We start from the raw sequence: 21120 nt of genomic DNA on the forward strand, positions 1-21120 counted from the left end.
GCTTCATGTGTTGTACAAAGTGACAACTCATGGGGGCTCATCATACTATTTAATTCGTCGGCTCTGCTTTTTGAATCCCTATACTTTCCATTCGTGATTCCATTTTTAAACTTTTAACGGTGTGTAGCTGACCATTGCTGTGTTGGATGCTCTCCTTGTTGATCTTCGACTTCCCTAAGAAACGAAATGTGCATCTAACTAGTACTCTTTGATCTTCATGCCATTCATTGGATTACTTTCCCCCCTTTAGATCTTCAAGAATATTGTCCCATTATTGTGATAATGTTTAATCTTGTATGGGTTAACCCATAGTTGACAATGATTTTGTTTCGTCGCCCCTATTCTAGCACGGTAGTTTTAATCTTGTGGGATTCAAATACTTATGCATTGTGTTGGTTCGTTTTCTTCCTTTCCATTATTATTGCTTCCTCTCCTTGATCTGGATGGGCTATGCTTTATGACTATTAGCCTTGATTGTGTACCTTAGAGCTGAGAAAGAGAGAGAGAGAGAGAGAGAGTTGAATTCAACTCAGAGACTTTGAATGACTACGTGCTCTTCTTGAAAAACAAGACGAATCAAAATGTGTAGAGCAAAAGGACTTTGACACGCCTCTCCACAAATTCATTATGCATAGAGAGTTTCTCAACAATTGGGGAACAAAAGTCCATCAAGGCAACTAGGGCGATTTGGTCAAACAATGGAAAGGATTGTGCCCAAATGAAATTTTGTCAAAGTGAACTTGTTTGGATCTGCCTCGAATTTCAACCATTCAAAATTTGAGGCAGCGTTTCCAATATTGCCACGTGACAGGTAAACGCCACTCCTTTCATGTGGGCGATTTCCAGAGCTATGATTCTTGTCTCCCAGCTCTCCTTTAAAGCGCAAGATTGCAATTCGCCTCCCTCCACTCGTCCAATTCATCATACCCAAATTCAGTCCTTTCTTCCCATCGCATTCAGTACGTAGAACTCGCCCCTCAAGCAAATTGTCTTCAATACTTCGCGAAACATACGTCGGAAATGTAAACATGCCCCTGCCATCTTTTTCTCACGGTTGATTACGGCCAATGCCATGCTCCGTTTATTGTGACTGTCTCAAATGCCCACTGTAGTCGTAGCCTAAGAATTGATACACGGATAGTGTATTTTTTGTCACAATTGAATAGGTGTTCGATGAAACAATGCTTTCGAATCATGCTTCTTCGCGCGAGCTCCTAGTCAATGAAGCTGTGGGCTTATCGAACGAATCTGCGGAAAGGGGTTGAATTTGTCAATACCAAGAAGGTAGGTCGATGCTGCATAACATTTCTTACTGTTTTTATCTGCTACATATTCTACGTTTGCACGGTTGTTGAAGTGGATCTCAGAAAACATCTGAAATTAGCTGTGGCATCTTTTTAACAAGAAAATTTGTTGGCTAGTCTCCTCTCTCTCTCTCTCTCTCTCTCTCTCTCTCTCCTGTTAATGTAGAGACGGGACTCAACACTTCACCCAAGATATATACTAGGTGAGCTTAAAACACTCGTAATTCTACTGGCTAATTCGCTATCCAATCCTTATTATCTTTGTGCAGCCTGCAAGAATCATGAAAACCCTGAGAAAGTAAGATTTAATGCAGCTGATTTAGTTTTTGTTGGCTAAGTGAAACAAACTTAAGCAAAAGTGTGCAATTATTGTAGATGGCAAAGATCTAAGATGTTGGCTAAATGTTATTCTAAATCAAGTATAGGAATAAGAGGTAATTGGTGTTCACAGTGTGCGTTGTCACCTAGCAAACTTCTAATCTTCTACCGCACCACCTTGAATTCTGCAATGAGACTTGCCTACTAACTCTTCATAAACTTAGTCAACCAGGGTGGCTCATACATTATTGATTTCTCAGAGATCTTTCAAAGGTCCAAGTTTTCTTTGTACCAAGTGCCCAACTCTTTTTTCTACACACATGGATGAACTTTTCTTCTTCTATCAATGTTTAAGCCCCCAAACAACCATCGGGTCCAATTTTTGGCTGGAGATACCTCTATTCCTATGGTATAATGCTGAAATATTTCAAGTGAGGTTGACATGACGTACTTAAGTGGCTGCTCCTTACTCTTGCTTGGATGCTCAAGTGATGAAGAAAACCCTACTTTGATAGGGTGCCCCAAACTGACTAACATCTCAGCTTCATCTACAATGGTGAGATCCTTGACTTTGTCCAATTGCGATCCTATGTAAGGTTTTAGCCATTTCCTCTAGAATCGATCGTTGAATAGGCTGGAAGTGCAGCTATCTTTGTGATTGGGAACAGACAAAAAATTTAAGTATGAGAGCTTTTGGCAGTTCTTGCATATGCGCATAGCATATATAGGTAGGCCTGATTTCTCTTCTTTACAGCTCTTTTGCTTTGCCAACCCGATTCTTGTCCAATCTCTGTGACATTGCTTGCTTTGTATACTTTTTGTGGAAAGTGAGTCATAAGTGACTTTATGGTCGCCTGGACTAGTGGAAGAAAGCATCCCATCTGCTCTGGTACTCACTTACGTAAGACTTCAATACCTCAAAGTTAATCCACTATTTGAATGTGGGTACGTGGAGCTAGGAAATATCTGCTTTGGCAAAGTTGTCAAAACCATGCCCTCCAACACAATGATATGAGGAAGACCCCAAATTGGGTACTAATGCTGTTTAAGCGAGTGTGTCGACTCTTTATCTGTAATCTTATTAGCATGACAAACTTGCTAAACCAGTCCATTGTTGTCAAGCACATTGCCCGATGTCATGTTTTTCCTGCTTTTGTATCTTTCCTTCAAGTTTCATTGCAAGGAGAGCCTCCTAGGAGCTCCTCTAGTCAAACCGCCGCTAATTTTCAGCCTATTTCAGCTGAGCTGCCGCTTCTCCCTGCTATCTCTGCCAGTGCCAACCCTATGCCCTTCACACACAGATTTCCTTGGACTTTAAGACCAGTTTCTCCAAGACAAGGCAAGTGCAACAGTTCAGGCTGCCAGTTATAGGACTCCTGCAGGTGCTAGATGTTCGCATGGAATGCCACGCTTGAATAAGCCAAATTACAAGCCCCTTGAAATGCCTATGGCTAGATAGAAAAACTGGTCTAACTGATTGATGCCAGGTAAGCATGAATGCATGCAGATTGCTCAAAGAGCATTATTCATGCCATTTGTAGATGACACATTGTCTTTGTGCAATGTTCACCCAAAGCATCATTAATGCCATTTGTAGATGACACGTGGTCTTTGTGCAATGTTCACCCAAAGCGCAACTTCCCCATGTCTGCTATGCGTACATTTAGGTGATGTGCAGCACAGGGGTTTTAAAGGCGCCTGGTCAATTTCTTTAAACCTCCTCCCTATTCTCAATCAATTGGAAACATTGTCCCTTATGACTTGTATGAGGTTGCCAAGTCCCACGTATTGATATGTGGTGGAACATAAGCTCTTTCATCTTCACCAAACCAGGTTAGGAATGATCCACTAGATGTACTCGTGCTTTTGCAACAAGATACGTTAATGGCATAGGGCTTTCTATTGTCATTTATCCATCTGAGAGAATGGATCCTCCATCCTCTTACAGCGTGGGAATTCGGAAACAAGTGATTTGGAGGTCGACAGTGGTTGGTGGTACAGTCGGGGCATCATTGAGGACAGAAGATAAAAAATGCTGAGTGAGTCCATGTGGCAATCAAGAACTTAACACCACAAGATGTCAGCACTCAGGTGGCACAAGAATGGATGAACTCCTGGGAGGAGGAGGAGGAGGTTTGCTTCTAAGATTGGTGCCTATGAAAGCCCGCAACCGGTAACTCCTAGCAATATCATTGATCACAGCATTTGTATACATCATGCCCCATGCCTTTTGAAATGGGGATATTTGCTCTGTGAATGAGGAGACCCATCGTTCTGAACTGTTTCAATGTGAATGCATGCCTTCCCATGAATATTGCTTTGAATAATAAATTTAAAGACAGTAAGCCACTTGATATCAAGTGCAGAAAGATTATTGCTTGTATTTAGTGTATTTAGTGAATTTGTCTTTGTTTAAGTGGTCCAACTTGCATTAAAAGAGGTGTGTAATATGGGTGTGCCTTCCCAATGTCTATCCAAGAAGAAATTGTTTCTGTTTATTTGATGATGTTCACTGGAGCTCTTTGTTGTCTTTCTGTCTTTATTGGACATGTGGATGATCATTGAGGAGACTTCATTGTGGTTGATTGTTTTCCTGTATTCATGGTGGCTACTAATTGGCTGTTATTCTAGTTCCCCTTCTTTTCTTTTCTATTTTAATCAGGCCTAGTGACCTTCCATGAGTTCATGTCTTCCTGTGCATGACTTTTCGTCTCTACCTTCGTCTTTGTATTTCGGGCTTATATGTTCTTTAAAGCAACGTTTTTCTGGTGCAGAACTTGGGACAATGGTTCTGGGTTGTATCATGAATGTGCTGCCACGCTCCCCAGTTCTCCAGTCCAGCTTTTTGTACCATATACAAGCATTGGAGTTTACTCCTCGCCAAAGGTAATCTGCCTTGCTCATATTGTTTTTGTTCTTCTTAAAATGATTTTTGGAATATCAACTTTTAATCTCTATTACCTTTACCCTCCTTTTCCATGTGCTAATATGCATCATATGTAACAACAAAACCTTACAAGTATTAAAGAAAGCAAGAATTTGAGTAGAGGATCTCCAAGGAAGAAATTCTCTTTCCTGTCCTATACTATCTGTTTTAATGTCATTTTGTCACACAGGATACATGGACGCTTGCAGCTGAGATATGTAAACCCAGAAAATGAATTGAGGAATACAATGGGACTTCTAAATATAGTCGGAGCACACAGCACAGATTGTGAAGCCAAAGAAAGTGGCCAAGAGAAATCACTTCTTGACTATGGAGCTGATAAGAAATCTGTTGCGGGTAAGTTAAATGTGTGATTCCTATATCTGATAACCAGGTGATAGAGAGAACAATATGGTGGGTCGTAAATTTATCTGTTCACGAACTGCATGTGACTTCCAGGTGGTAGACCTCAGTATTGAGGTCTATTGAGTCTCATGACATTCCTGATTGGGCTTTAACAGGGTCCTGGCAACTTGGCAGGGAGTATTGTCGCGCTTGGGAAATTTGATGCCTTACATGTGGGCCATCGTGCCCTTGCTGTTCAGGCCTCCAAGATGGGCCCCCCTGTTCTTCTATCTTTCACAGGGATGGCTGAAGTGCTGAACTGGGAAAGAAGGTAATGTACTTTGTTTTTGTCTGAGGACCCTTTTCAGATTTCCCATGTTCTTGCATGTTGGTATGCTTATTGCAATAAGCTAACTGGGCTAAATAAGTATCATTCTGTACTGAAATTTCTGTAATTCGCTGTCCCAACAAACTGTGAAACGAGTTGCAAATCCATTTTGCTGATGTCTAGCAGGAATTGACCACCATTTTGTTGGCAGTGGGATTCTTTAATTAAGTGAGGAGGAAATAGAACTCTATGGGGCAGAGGTCCTAGAACTGAAATGACCACAGAGTCACAGAATCAGTGAAAAAACAGTGATCCTGATCATGCTGCCCAGCTAGATGCTCACCACATCTGCAGACCATGACTGGGATCACCAGTCTTATCCTAGCCTCTGGGTATGGGGAAAAGAGTGATACCAATCCTTGGTCGTGTGGGGTGAGCCTATACATCAGCCCACCTCTCCAAGAACCCATTCAAGCTCTTCGGGCTGCTTCTCTTCATGTTGCTCCTGCTCAAGTTAATGAGAGGCTGCACTGATTGAAACTATGTCAGTGAAGCTTTTAGGTGAACATCGATGTGTATAAACCAAGAAGGCAAATTGAGGTATGCCTCATGCGTAAAGTTAGCATTGTCTGCACCAACCATGACACTGTCCACAGTGAGGATAAACTAATTCCTGCTGTAGCTTTCCAAAGTCTGGTGACTTATTTAGGTAGCTTAGTGAAGGAGGCTTCCCTCACTCTGTTGATTTGACATACTGAGGACCCACGTGATAGCTAGCAAGTCGTCCTTGCTGAGGCTTCTTCAAGCAACTAGAATCTTGCATGTGCATTTAGTCTGCCAAAGTCACGTTAAGCTTTGCTAAAGGAGTACTCTTTAAGGTACTTCTACTGCTTGGAGACATGAGGCATTGGTCCATTTGGGTTATGTAAGAGATCGTGGTGGAACATCATTTTTCCTTTGTAGTGGTCCAGTCGATGTCCCACATTTCACATATATGAAGAAATGTAAAATAAAATTTGCATTGTGTACCATTATCCATACCCTTGACATGCTCTCAATTCTTCAAAGAGAAAAGCATATTCGATTGGTGTGATATAAGATGGTCATGCCATCATATATTAGGTAGGCTTTGCATGCTGTAGTGAATTCACTTATTGGGAATCAATGTGTATATTATCCATGTGGCAAGGATCTTGCTTGCCTTGGGATTTTCTTTTCAGGCTGAGATGGATCTTCATGCTCCTCCTCCTGGCATAAATTTTGGCAGATAGTTCTGGTTGTTTGGTCGCAATGCCTCTAGACCAGACTTTACTCACTTTTTTGCATGGTGTCAATTTTGGGCTGTATGGTCTATCTATCATGCTCATAACATTCGACTGTATGGGCATTATTCTGTCAATGTCTTTTATTTATTTTGTTCATCCTTACTTCGATCTCTCCAGGATGCACAATTTTCGTGGAGACCCAATTGGAAGTTTTCTATTAGTGTTTTTAGTCTTGACTAGTAGCTGTTCCACTTTGGGACAGCTATGAATGTATATTCTTCTTAATGAAAAGTTTCTTTTACAAAAATAAGAATGAAGAAAGACCCAGAATTATATCTTCAAAGGTGCTCGTCAGCCTGATGCTCCTAAAGTAGACTTGGGTTTACATGGACCTTCAGCTTAGAGAACCATCAACACAGTTAGAGCCATCAGCAGCTTAAAAGGGATTGTTTTCAGTAGTAAAGGAGCAAATTAAATATTCAAGGTGCAAATTAAATATTCAAGGTCTATCAAAAGCCTCGAAGGAGCTTTGTTTATGACCTGTCATATGTAGGTCCATGTCCTTGATTGGAATGCCGATTTTGTCAAGATTAGTATTCTCTCCAAAAAGTGTTAGCATGGGTATACAATCCAAATGTAGACAACTAAAAGGGAGGAAATGTGCTCGGAAAATTTTGTGTCAGCTAGCAGTGGAAGTGCTTAACATCACTTGGTAAGTGAAAACTTCCATATATAGTTGGTGCCATAAACTAACCAGCTACAAAAGTTTGGGAGTAAAAAAGAGTATATTGTGCATATGGTAGTCTCTCTATCAATTCGCATAGGAGTTAATGATAAGTGCCTCTTTTCTTGTTCTTTTTGGAAAGAAAGGTCCTTGGAAATTTGTTTCTTACATAAGTAGAGGGTAAATGGATATATATATAGCAGGCCTTAGCACTTTAAAAGATGCATCTAATACAGTCATACTGCAGATCACAAACTTCTTATGCTCCATTTTTGTGCTTCGTAGTTCGTGCCCCTCACCACCTTGCTCTTTGCACATCCCTCTTGCTCTTTGCTGCCATACTTATGTCTTCGATCCACTGTCTGCAGTTCAAGTGCTTCCATTCTCATTGTTCTGCTCTAATCCATTTCTCTTGCCTATTTGCTATCTTGTTTTCGTTTCCCACTGCCAGTGTGTCTTGTGCTTATGACGTTGAAAATTATTTGCTTTCATTTATGTGGTCTTTTCTGTGTGAATACATCTTCTAAACATTTTTAAACATTGTATGTGTCAGAGCATATGTTTATACTATGGTCTACACCCACTGTTGGGCACTGATGATGTCAGTAGGGATGTCATAGTAGCTAGTCCCTGCTATGTGTGATGAAGTTTATCGTTTTCAACCTTGTGAGTGACTATCATGAGATTGAAACTGCACTATGTTGTGTTTTTAGAGGATGAGTTTGGGCATATTCATCCATGTTGCGGCCTGCTGGTATTGTGATAATTCTTTCTATCTTAAGTGGTGCGTTGCCCTATCAACTAGATTTAGATGTTCATTTGGGAGAGACTAAATGAAACCGTTTAGTCTTCACAAGCAGCTGTAGCTTGGATGAAGAGATTTTGGACTATCCTTCGATGAACCTTCTCCTTTAGTGCTAGCCTTCGTCATGGCTGAGTCTTGCCCTTCACCTGCAGCGTGCCGACAGAAACTCAGTATCAAGACTTTGTATAAAGGGATGCATCGGTGTGTGGATTTGTATGTGTGAGAGCATATGTTTATACTATGGTCTACACCCACTGTTGGGCACTGATGACATTAGTGGGGATGTCATAGTAGCTAGTCCCTGCTATCCATGATGGAGTTTATGGTTTTCAACCTTATGAGCGACTATCATGAGATTGAAACCGCACTATGTTGTGTTTTTAGAGGATGAGTTTGGGCATGTTCCTGGACTCATCTAGATATATGCTTCTACAGTATTAGTGGACAATTACACCTTGTGAAGTTTTCATCCATGTTGCGGTTTGTTGGTATTGCGATAATTCTATCTATCTTAAGTGGTGTGTTGCCCTATCAGCTAGATTTAGATGCTCGTCTAGGAGAGGCTAAAATGAAATCGTTTCTTCACAAGCAATTGTAGCTTGAATGAAGAGATTTTGGACTACCTTATGATTAGCCTTCTCCTTTAGTGCTAGCCTTCGTCATGACTGAGTATGCCCTTCATCTTCAAAGTGCCAGCAAAAACTCAGTATGAAGACTTTGTATAAATGGATGCTCAAGTATGTGTGGGTGTGTGGATTTGTATGTGTGAGATCATATGTTTATACTATGGTCCACACCCCCTATTGGGTGTTGATGACGTCAGTGGGGATGTCATAGTAGCTAGTCCCCTGTTATGCGTGATGGAGTTTATGGTTTTCAACCTTATGAGTGACTATCATGAGGTTGAAATTGCACTATGTTGTGTTTAGACAGGATGAGTTTGGGCACGTTCCTAGACTCATCTAGATAGATATTTCTATTTGGATTTCTTGTGTCATCTATTTCTTTTGGCATCAATTCTAATTGTGTTGGGTCCGAGAAAAGTTTCTATTGGGCCTCTCTCTCTCTCTCTCTCTCTCTCTCTCTCTCTCTCTCTCTCTCTCTCTGTGGGAATGAACTTAACGTCCTATGTCACTTTCCTACAGGTTGCCAATTGTTGCTCCATGCGATCGTAAACGGATTATGTCTCTTTGGGCTGTATTTTGTGGCGGCAGCATTCCCCAAGAATATCATTTGGAGTTTGGGAAAGTTCGTAGTTTGAGCCCACACGATTTTGTTGAGAAGCTGGCCAAGGAGTTGCATGTTAAAGGAGTTGTTGCAGGTAGGTACACAGTGTAATTTTTTCTTTTGCATCAGTATTTCATGCCTTCGTTCTTGAAGTTGGAAGATTGTGTCTCCTAGTTATTTGCTTTGGTTTCCTTTATAAGCAAGCAACTTTAGAAAAAATTGTAGCAAACTAAATGAGAAAAGTGAGTATGAGTATCGCTGGAATCTGTGTGCCCTGGTAACCTTCACTGATATGCAAGGGAGGCCTTTCATTTTATTTGGTATCTTCAATTATGATGGGTTTAAGCAATGCTTCTAGATTGAGACGTACCTGTTTGGATCATGCCAAATTGCAATCTTAGACCATCTTGAAAGAAATTTGGACAATACCTATCCCCATAAGTTATATGTGCAAATAGGCAGTGGAGTCCCTCTTTCACAGTAACATAGGGCTCAAACGACAATCATCCTCTTCTAGAGATAAACTATGATGCTTGGCTTTGATAACAATACAATTTCAAAAATATGGACGAAAGCAATAAATCTAGGAGTTCAATATATAATACTCTATTTACAACCAACTCCTTGAAAGTTAGATTGTGAATAATATCCAAAATTGAGTAGAAGTGCTCCAAATAGGATCCCTGGTGGAACCAAGGGTGAGTATCTCGGGCTGCATCATACGTGACCTAATTTTACAACCAAAAACAACAGGATAATGGACATTGTACACATTTAGTGAAAGAGAGTTACACAACTTTCAACTTCAAACTTGTATCATGAAATTGATTTAAAAAACGTTTCATAAAGATCTCGGAACCCCGTTCCCCTTCCCAAAAAAAGGCAAGTAGTAAAGCAGCAGATCTTGGAAGCTAGAATAGGTGCCTAAGGGCAAGAGGTGGGTGGCAGGAGCAAGATCTCTAGATCAAGTTGCAATCCTCTAGCAGGTTGTGAATGAGGGAGAAGGCTTAGAATAGAGATGTAGGGTAAGCCAAAAGCTGGAAACTAATAATATTGATAATAAACATTTTTCTAATATAATTGGATTTTAATTAAGCAGTTTTGAATAGAAATAGATAAACTAAATAGAACTTGGTCTCTCTCTTAAAATTTATCCCCATGATGACTCTACATGCACACAATCAACTAAAGATTAGGCCTAGAACAAGCACATAAACGTAGGCGTGGCAGGCTCACAACCTAAGCTAGTAAACTTCTATTTTTCCTAAACTGAAAACGGTAGTTAGGTTTTGATGTGGACTAGCTAATGTGCATGTGAGTGGTCAGAGCAAAAACCTCTAGATTCCAACAAACCACTCAATGTCACATGGTTCTGGAGATTGTACAAGATAATTAATAAGTGATTTCATTCTGATGTTATTACACCACCATTGCCTAACACACCAAGACTCACTCCTAAGGACTAGTATATGCAGGGGTTAGGATACTAACCAATTGGCGTAAAAAACCTAGTGGGCACGAAAATTCTATGGATGTGTGAAGTATCTCATTCTTGTACATATGATTAGGTGGAGAGTGGTCCGAAAATTTGAATAGTCCAGTGGCTCATAATTGCACACTAGTGCCCTGGCTTTCAACATCCCATCACTCATGGTGACTGGCCTAGCATTGTAAACGAGTGTTCGTTGTGGCTATCGTCATGAATGGTGCCACCACCGTAGCTGGATGATGTGAATATCGTACTGAAAACCATGGAAAGAGATCTTTGGAGCTGATAAATACTAATGCTTTGACTAATTGCTATGTTCTGTGACTTGTTTAGACTAGGTGCGTTCATAATAGATTGACCTAGGTTCTGTGTTTGCTTTGATAGGGTGATTAGGAGTTAGGTTTTAGCTAACCCCAATTTCCTATCTCTTGGTCCCTCTGAAAGTTTTTTATTTTATGTATGTTAAGACAAATTTAAATGTATACAAATCACTCCTAGTGACTGGGACTTTGATAGATGAAGTCCTTCAGAGTTGAGCAGGATACTGTTCAAACTTCTGAAGGCTCTATCTATATACTGAGTTTTGGGAGAATAAAATATGAGGAATCAACTTCCTCTTCTATGCATAACCCTGATCCATCCAATTTTGGGGTTACTTTTAAAACCAAAGTTTTGGCCGAAAATAGAGTGGTAGAGGACGGAGTCAAACTTCACACGTGTCAACCGTCAAGCTCCCCATCACATGTTCTCCTCTTCTTTCCCATGCAGCACCACACCATATGTCTCCCTCTCTTTTATGCCACAACCACTTGTGCACAGGCAGTCCACCAGGGCAGCCCAAGTGCATCCATATCTCCCTCTGCCAGATTTTAGGGGTGTTTAGGGCCAGTTGGTCACCTTTCCATTAGATCCTGAGCTCTCCTCTCACCTCTGTAGAAGAAGCCTCCTCTTTACCCTCTGACACCTTCATCTGCACTTCACTAAGCTTCCTATGAAGCCCTAGCACCTTTGGAAGAGTTTCCAGCCCACCATCCAACAAGGAAGCTCCACGTTTGCTTCAGTTTGAAGGAGGAAGCTGATTTCCAGCCTCTACTCTCAGAAGTAGCTCATTTTTCTTCAGTTTCCTGATCCTACTGTCTGCAGAAGACTGCTAGAGTTGTTCAGATGTTCTGGTTCTATAGAAACGGTGTATCTACTCTCTGGAGGTGATAAAGCATTAAGAAGTTGCTGCTTTTGTGAGTTCTCAGCCTCTACATCAAGTCACTGTGCCTATCTACTCAGATTGGCTGTGCAAGATATTTTGGAGCTGCTGTCTTGGACATTTGCCTCTTTTCAAGATTCAAGATTCTATCTTGTCTTCCTCCCAGCTTAAGCCTTTGCAAGCTGGATGAGGCATTGGGATATTCCCTTCGCTCTCACAGATGGTCCGTCTAGCAAGGATGCACCTCCCGATTCGTGAGGAGAGCCTTGATAGGGTGAGCCATTCACTGGAGGTGTATTTATCTGACATTAGGAACCAAAATCAATTTGGAGTAAGTCAGTGGGCTTTCTACAGGCACAGAGACGTCTCTGGAGTCGGGAGATCCCTAGACTTTTATTGGCAAGAAAGTCAGGATTTCGGTAGGTGATAGTGACACTCATAGATCTCCGAATTACTCTCTTGCTCATGCTTATGCCAGATTGCCATCTAATTGTTAGAAATGTTAGGTGTGGGGGTTGGGTACTTTATAGGATAGTTAGGTATCTGATTTAAAAAAATTGTCCAGCTCAAAATTTCACCGTACCGCCGTATGTATGGCACCACACTGCCTCTTGCTGGTCAGTTGCTTTTATTCCAGCCTTGACTTCTCACAGCCCATAGTATCCTCTTCCAATAGTACTTGAAGTTTCATAGGTCCAATCATGGAAAGCACAAGTGGCATGCGTAAAGAGTGTACCTCCAAGGCATGGAGTCTAGACAGCAACATGCACAAGTCAGAGCACAAGCTTCAAGCATGGGCACCCTGGAGTCTGGACAGCACATTGGCAAAAGCACGGGCAGCAATTTGTGAATATCATTCTCACAGGTAGGTGATCAACGTCAAGAGTGATGACCCACTTGACTATTGCATGCTTCCCCTTATATATGTGACAATCTTAATTGATGACCCATCAAAAGTAAATTGCTCTTTGTGTAGCTACGGGGGAGGTGTTGAAGATCATAACCTTGGTTTTACCCAGGTTGACCTTTAAGTCATGGGACTCACAAAAAGCCAGTAGTGCATCTAGGTGTCTCTGGAGCCCCTCAGCAAACGAAGATAAGAGCAACACATTATCAGTATATAAAAAAATATGGAGCAAGAAACTGAAAAAAGAGCAGCTAACTTCTACTAAGGTCCTCATAAAAGACTCAAGCTCGCCTATATAAGGCCAAACAAGATCGACGAAAGTATGCAGCTTTATCTGACTTCAATGGTACTCACGATCTCATTTGTCCATCCACCCCTTATCCAAACTTTGCCAGAAATCCTCTCATATAGTGCCATGATAGCCCGAACTATCTCTTGGCCATAGTCCAACTCTTGCAATCGCCTAATGAGATGAGCTTGTGGTATTGTATTAAAGGCTTTGCAAAAATCCACGAGGCCTCTACTTTGGTGCCTTAGTCTCGTTTCTGATACTTCTGAGTGTAAGTATGTGATCCATGGTCCCATGACCGCGTCGAAAACCTACCTGCCCTCCACTCTGAGTCTCTATATCTTTCCATAGTAAAATCATAATGGTCCTATAGTTTTGTGCACTCATATCATCGTTTTAACATTTTAACCCTCTCCTCTCCCTTACAGCCCACTTCACTTAGCCATATTTGCGCTTATTTGCAATTCAATTGCCCTACCTTGTGCCTTTAGGATTAGAGCCTTCTGATCTTGGACAACGGCCTGCACGTTCCCCCTGTAGATGGCTCTTCAGGTTAGTGGTTAGGGCAGCTGCCAGATTTGGCTATCCATTACATGTATGGAGACTTTGGCTCTAGAGTCCACATCTATTGTATGCATGCAATACACATTGCAGCTCGTGAGTCTTGTACTAATTTTTCCCTTTTTGTATTGTAGTTCAAGTTTAAAGTAATATGCCTAAATGTTGTGAATCCTCTTCGGATCACCCACATCTCGCGGGTCTTGGGCATGTGGTTCAATTCATCACAGGGTTTGGCAAGAGAGGTCTGCTAGAGGTAGTAGTTTAGGATATGTCATCCAATTTTTGGGGACCCCTTGGCTTGATCTCCAAGTTCGTATGTTAAGTTTACGCTCGGGTTTTGTCCACTGGCCTTCACCACTCGTTTGTGTGTGTGGAGCATGTTCATTTGAAGGAGGTCGCGTGCATCTGGCACGTGTAGTAGGAGGGAATCAATCCCATAAGCATATTTGCACTTATGTAACACGTGAATATATTGGGCTGTGATCCCCTCCAGAGCCTATCCCTCCTGGGATCTTTTGGGGGGCTCTGGAGGCTCCAGCCTGGCTATGGGGCGGGACTGGGACGCCACACCCGAGGCTGTGACATGTGGCTCCTCTGGCAGCCAAGATATAGAAATTTTTGATTTGCTGTTGTGGTGCGAGGTAAATCTAGGATAGTAAATTAGAGTGTGACTCTATGATTTATTACGAGATGAGGAGAAAGAGATATATGAACAGCTTCACAGGGAGCTGGTGCTTATCGATAGCCATGTCTGTTATTCTTTCCATAGAGGTGCAACGTTGAGAGGTAGAGGCAGAGGTTGTGGACAAGGAGATGGATGTCCCATGCGACGCAGATCTAGAGGATCTCGAGAAGGATTGAGGACTTATTTTGGTCTAGACAGGCATGTCAGTACTTCACACTCCTTGTCAAATGATGAGGTTATTAGAGTAGATGGTGTCCACATGTTACACAAAGCACATACCCAACATACGAAGTGCACTGGGTATAGGGGTCCCACGCCCTGCCCCATAGCCTATCCTACTGGGTACAGGAGTCCCACACCCTGCCTCGTAGCCATGCACAGGCCAGAGCATCCAAAATTTGCTGGAGGGATGCTCAATGGCCCTTACACGTACACACATATACTAGGGCACATATAGGGACATTTTAATATATGGGACTATTCAATCCCCCTTTAAAATATATGTCAATTAGCGCAGGCACACATTAGGCCTTTCTGTAACACCCCCTCATGGGCCGAAATCCCTTGAGCAGTACATTATGGACAACACAATATCAACAGCGAGTACATGACTGCCATGATCACAGCCCATGGGTCCATCAATAGGACATCAGTTGTCGCCAGTCTGCACATGTCACGAGGTCCACACAGCGTATCCTGCAGCTGCCGCAGTCAATCACGCATGCACAGACACAGGCAGGCACTGAGCAGGCAGCACACGCACAACTCAGATTCCCAGACAGATCAGCTGCCATGTGTCAGCCATGGGCAAGTGTGAGGCACACAGTCCACCGTAACAGCCGTCTCTGATACCATGTTAGAGCGCAGATGTTGTCCATGTGTCACACAATGCACACACCTAACACACAGTGCACCGGGTACAAGAGTCCCACACCCTGCCCCATACCCATGTATATACTGGGCACATTTAAGCACATTTTTATACATGGTTCTATTCAAAGCCCACTTTTACATGTATCAATTAGCGCGACCCTTGAGTGGTGAGGCATATCTTGGGCATTTCTCCAACAGAGGTCTTCCTAAATCAGCCAGGGATAGGGCATCTAGGTATTTTAAGGTGTGAGATTGCATTATGGTGGCCATTCGAATCAATACGATTTTCCCATGCTTGTACACATTTGTCTTTGTACACTTCAATAGATTGCTTGTCTACATCTGGGCCGCTCTGTCCCTCAGGTGGCCCTTTTCTATGCGAGGGAATACTTTGCCATTTTATGGAAGGGTGCACGAAGAGTTTTACTTTTGATATGAATATCATAATTACGATATTAATGTCAATACTATGGAATGCTTACATCATCAAGGCAAGTTTTAAACTTGTATTCTAATCACAAAATTAGTGTGAACACTTACGGAATGTTACATCAACAGCACACTTCATTCTGGCTTGGTCTTCATGTGGGCGTAGCAGACAAAGAGTAAGGTATCCTAATCTCATGGCAAAGAGACGTTTGGACTGTCTAAAAAGTGCTGCGGGTCTGGCATTTAGTTTTGACTTTGCTGCAAAAATGACCAAACAATCGAGTCTTCTGTGCATTGCAGGTGCAAACTACAGATTTGGCTATAAGGCTTCGGGTGATGCCTCAGACCTTGTACAGCTTTGTAGTGAGTTTGGCCTGAAAGCTTTCATTGTGGACCCTGTCATGGATGAGTTTGAGAAAATAGCGATGTCACCCAAGGACTTTGAGAGACAGAAGAACAGAGAGAAGGGGCAGGTGTCATCAACACGTGTCAGAAAGGCACTTAGTGTTGGTGAGGTTAAACGTGTGGCGAAATTACTTGGACGAGAGCATCGCCTTGTCCTCACCATTGATGGCTGCACTATTGAAGGGGATTCAGTTTTTGCTCCAATATCGAATGCATTAAACCAGGCGCCTCGGGATGGGGTTTACAGTTCGAGAGTGTGCTTGAAAATGAATGGTAATGGTGGGGTAGGTGAAGAACACATCTTGGATGGGGATGTCAAAATTGGTGATGCTCAAGTGGTTGTGAGTCTGCAGAAAGGGAACTTTGAGACTCTTTTGGAAGGACAGAGGTATCTATGTGTTGATTTTCAAGGTAAATCTCCCAATGATGGATCTTAAAACGTCATGGATAGCCAGTTGACTGTACCTGCACATATGACTGGACTTAACAAGGATGTCTCTGAAAGCACGTAGCATTTGTAATCCCTTCATTGTGGTTTTCGAAAGGAGTGATATGCCCACGAAGAATCAGTGTTTGAGATGACTTTATGGATGGGAGGCTGGAGTTTTTTGCTGAAAAAGTACATGATCCTTTAGAGCAATGATATAACAAGGAGTGTACAAGCAATACTCTCTGGCATTGGTTTTTAGATATTTCCATTTTCAGGATCAAAGTAACCTAAGAAAGTATCTTTAGTTTCAAATAAGCTGCACGTGAATATCACGATGCCTTTTTTCTGCATGTGTGCAGTGCACAGGCTGAGGAAAAAAGAAATAATTAATCATTAAATGTTTTTGTCAATGTGTTAACAGACAAAAATTTATTTCAAGGAGTCAGTTATTTTGTTTTTGTGTAATATAGCAACAGCAAATGACCTGGATGGAGGGCTGAAATGATGAGAGAGGTGATTAGGTATGTCTTGTGTGGTTAGAGCTTGAAGTCTTATGATGCTTATGCTTGTGATGAGGAGATTGAACAACCATAAAGCAGTACCAAAGATAACAGAGATGTAAGCCCTCAGCAAAAGAAAAGACATTCAAGAAGATGGGCAACTCGTAAAAGCATCTCAAATGATAGGTAGGGTCTCTTGGAAAGCATGAGCAAGCTGGACCTGTGTGGAGTACATGTGCTGGGCACCAGCTATCTTGCAGCTGAATTAAGTCATCTTTTCTTCTCAAAACAGTTGCCCGCAGAATCCAATGCTAAGTCACAGATACCAATCACTACCTGACCCTCGAGCACTATGTTCTAGGACTCAATCTTGAGTGGTGCCCTCAATTACTGTCCGAGTTCTCTCTCTGTTCCACAAAAGCTGAATATGCACAACCCTTTTTTCCAGACTTCTTGAGCAGTATGCAAGAAAGGGGTGTCGCCAGATGGAAAGTAGAGTATCGGCCAAAATAGTCTATTGAGTGTTCTTTTTCTTTTTCCATTTCCTGTCTTTTTGCATCTCAACTCCTCCATTTCACCAAGTATATGCTAATTTAAACTCCCACTCTCCTCCAAATCCATTATCTTCCCCACTAGGCGGGTACTTGGTAGTAATATCATGTGCTTATGCCCTTGGCATCTAGTGGGCTGGCAACGACATTAGCAATTGTCGAGATGCCTCCCAAAATCCCTAAGGATTGTCCATATCTTGCTTAGCACTATTGCAATCTCTTCTTTGTCATGGTGCCTAATAGACTAGTACTTACCATTCAAGAATTTAGAGTTAGAACCATGCAATCGACGTGGAACTAAAGCAATAAACACCCAACAAATTCTCCACTCCTACATTTAGGCATTCTCAAGGTGGAGCTATGTGGGCAAAATGGAATCCCAAAAGTGTTTTTCATGACCCTTAACTATAAAAATAGGGCCACAATCCAAGGAAATTGTAAATCATATAAATAAGGGAGATATCCTCTCCAACCCATTGAAGATAAGAGATGCCAGGTCCAGCAAAATTAATATTAAAAACCTTCCATCTCGTTCCATAAGGGTAACCAAGGTGTATGCATACCCAAGGATCACAAGAGTCTCCAAAAGTAATTAAGAGAGAGAGTGAGTGTGTGTGTGTGTGTGTGTGTGTGTGTGTGTGTGTGTGTGTGTGTGTGTGTGTGTGTGTGTGTTTGTTACAAAGTCCCATCAATAATTGAGCCATACAATTAATTCCATCAATTGGATAAAAAGTTTAAAAAGAGAAACATATAAGGAAAAAATGTTTGAGATGTCTAAGTTGAAAAATGCTACAACTAGAGTTTGTAAAAATTTCGATCAAAATTAAGAGTTTTTAATAATATTGAGTTTGACAAACACAATATTAACAAAAGATGTCGAATCCTCCAGGCAGTCCACGCTCAGAGGTCAAGGTCCATTTACCTGCCACCATCCAAACAAATCCTCAGGCAGAAATCCTCAGGCAGCAGTCTAGGTTCATGGGTCGGGATCCACTTACTTGCTACCATCCAAACAAACTAGAGTTTGTAAAAATTTTGATCAAAATGCTATAACTAGAGTTTGTAAAAATTTCGATTAAAATTAAGAACTTTTAATAATACTGAGTTTGACAAACATAATATTGAAAAAAGATGTTGAATCCTCAGGTATTCTAGGCTCAGAGGTCGGGATCCATTTACCTGCCACCATCCAAACAAATCCTCAGGCAGGCCAAGTTCATGGGTCGGGGTCCACTTACCTGCCACCATCCAAACAAAATAGGTGTGAGAACATCATAGTTATGTTTGAGTAGACAAGTAATGCCTATTTTCCTTGGATTGTTATCGCTTTACCTAAGAATATACACAACCATATGGATTCTTAGATAATTTAAAAAAGTCTAAGTCACACGTGGAGTAAGGAGCGATTGAGTCCATGGGTTGAGAAGAGATTAAAAAGGTATGGAAGGATTTGTGAGCTTGGTGTGTGGGGTGGTTAAAAAGAGTGTAAAGGGAAGATTTTACGGGGGGTACATAAAATAATAATTCAGAGTTGGGGAAGCATACATGTGTGTGTGGGGGGGGCATCCCTAACCCAGAGGCTAAGAACACATGGTGGGGAGTAAGCCCACATGTGGAACTTACTCCCTACCTGCAAATAATAAGTGAATAAAAGTGGATATGTATGATAAGTGTCAAAATGAAGAAAATGATGCTAATAGTAGATGCATAAACCACTTCTGTAAAATAAGTAAAACATAACGCGGATTACAAAATGACTAGGGATTATCCATGCTAAAGAATTATTCAATAGATGTGAATTGATTGTATGGCACTAGCCCGACCAAAGGCTTGTTAGGAAACCAACGTGTGTTTAGATTAAAAAGTCACATCAATAATTGAGCCATACAATTAATTCCATCAATTGGATAAAATGTAACAAAAGAGAAACATATAAGGAAAAAATGTTTGAGATGTCTAAGTTGAAAAATGCAACAAGTAGAGTTTGCAAAATTTTCGATCAAAATTAAGAATTTTTAATAATATTGAGTTTGACAAATTCAATATTAAAAAAAGATGTCGAATCCTTAGGCAGTCCAGGTTCCAAGGTCGGGATCCACTTACCTCCCACCATCCAAACAAACAAGGTGTTAGAACATCATGGTTACGTTTGGGTAGACAGGTAATGCCTATTTGCCTCAGCTTGTTATCGCTTTACCTAGGAATATAGACAACCATATGAATTCTTAGTAGATGATTAAAAAAAGTTGAAGTTGCAAGTGAAGTTTAAGTTACACGTGGAGTAAGGAGTGAATGAGTGCATGGGTTGAAAAGGAATTAGAAGAGGTATGGGAGGATTAGTGGACTTGGTGTGTGGGGTGGTTAAAAAGAGTGTAAATGGGAGATTTCACGGTGGGTACATAAAAGAATAATTCACAGGTGGGAAAGTATACATGTGTGTGTGTGTGTAAAAAAATAAGTGTCTATGTGTGTGAGATACATTTACTAATCAAAATTTTTGTGTGTGTGTGTGTGTGAGAGAGAGAGAGAGAGAGAGAGAGAGAGAGAGAGAGATTATAGTCTTTGAAATACCAAAGGGTCTAGGAGATTCAAAATAAGTGGTGGAGCCACTAAGGTGGGCATCCACACCGAAGATTGATATCTTTGTTTATTAAAAAAAAGAGAGAAATTAATATGATATACACCATGATGTCTCTACAGGAGGATCCCATAGCAAATCATATCAATCTACAAGAGATCACGACAAGGAACATGTAGATCATTTGTCCATATACATATCAATGCATGTTATTTGGGGGATTAGGGCCACAAAAAACAACTGAGAATAGAAAAAATAATCTCAATTGACAACGCATTTAGTGAAGGTTGATGTCATTGAGGAAAGAAACCAGTGATAGGACATTGTTGGTGGTTAGTCTAGGTATAGGCTACCTATTCTTTACTCTCTTCCTCTATGGGTGCTAAGAAATAGCTCATCACCAAAATGTCATCTTGTAACAAGCACCTATGTCACTCCCACCATTTGTGTCTCCAAATGAGGGATTAGAGAAGGATATCTCTAGTCCCTCATGTATGTGCCAGCATGTGTCATTTGTGTCCCCATATTAGATTGTAGAGAAGGGATATGTACAATCCTCATATATATATATATATATACATAGAGTAGAGAAGGGACATCTTGAGTCCTCATATATATCTTAACATGGAGTAGAGAAGGGATATCTCCAATCTTCATGTATGTGTCAACATGTTGACAGGTCTATCACCATCCTCTTTGGGCCTTAGTTGCCTTGTCTCTTGGCTTTTGTTATTTGGGTGGAGTTCTTGTCCAGCCATCAGGCTACACATGGCCCCCATCTAGTATCCAAACCAGGACCTACCGAATAACCGAGCTACTCAAATGCCTTCTCCTCATATGGGGGGCTTACAAGTAGAGTTAGCTGGTTCTCGCGTAGTTACACGACAGTGGAGCATTGATATCTAACACCCCCCCTCAATGTCCACCCGCAAGTGAACTTACTTTTTTGGTCCAATGCCAAGTCGATGAAGATGCCTCTC

General features: G+C 41.4%; 1 protein-coding gene across 3 annotated transcripts; it reads left to right on the plus strand.

Moving 5' to 3' along the window:
* Positions 1-684: 684 nt before the first annotated feature.
* Positions 685-16949, plus strand: LOC147901082 (FAD synthetase 1, chloroplastic-like). 3 transcript variants are annotated; one of them, XM_087376276.1, is made up of 7 exons: positions 685-811; positions 1167-1284; positions 4397-4508; positions 4739-4905; positions 5089-5224; positions 9161-9336; positions 15977-16949. In XM_087376276.1, exons 3-7 carry the CDS (start codon positions 4408-4410, stop codon positions 16516-16518), a joined length of 1122 nt encoding a protein of 373 aa, XP_087232402.1. In that variant the 5' UTR covers positions 685-811; positions 1167-1284; positions 4397-4407; the 3' UTR covers positions 16519-16949. The 3 variants fall into 3 exon arrangements, with proteins under 3 accessions (XP_087232402.1, XP_087232401.1, XP_087232403.1); XM_087376275.1 differs by lacking the exon at positions 685-811 and adding an exon at positions 820-1022; XM_087376277.1 differs by lacking the exons at positions 685-811; positions 1167-1284; positions 4397-4508 and having other exon boundaries at positions 4745-4905; positions 5070-5224.
* Positions 16950-21120: the final 4171 nt, after the last annotated feature.

The sequence above is a fragment of the Dipteris shenzhenensis genome, chromosome 6 (genome assembly GCF_047967505.1).
Source record: "Dipteris shenzhenensis isolate YYH24624 ecotype China chromosome 6, Dip_SZ_1.0, whole genome shotgun sequence".
Classification (NCBI taxonomy): domain Eukaryota; kingdom Viridiplantae; phylum Streptophyta; class Polypodiopsida; order Gleicheniales; family Dipteridaceae; genus Dipteris; species Dipteris shenzhenensis.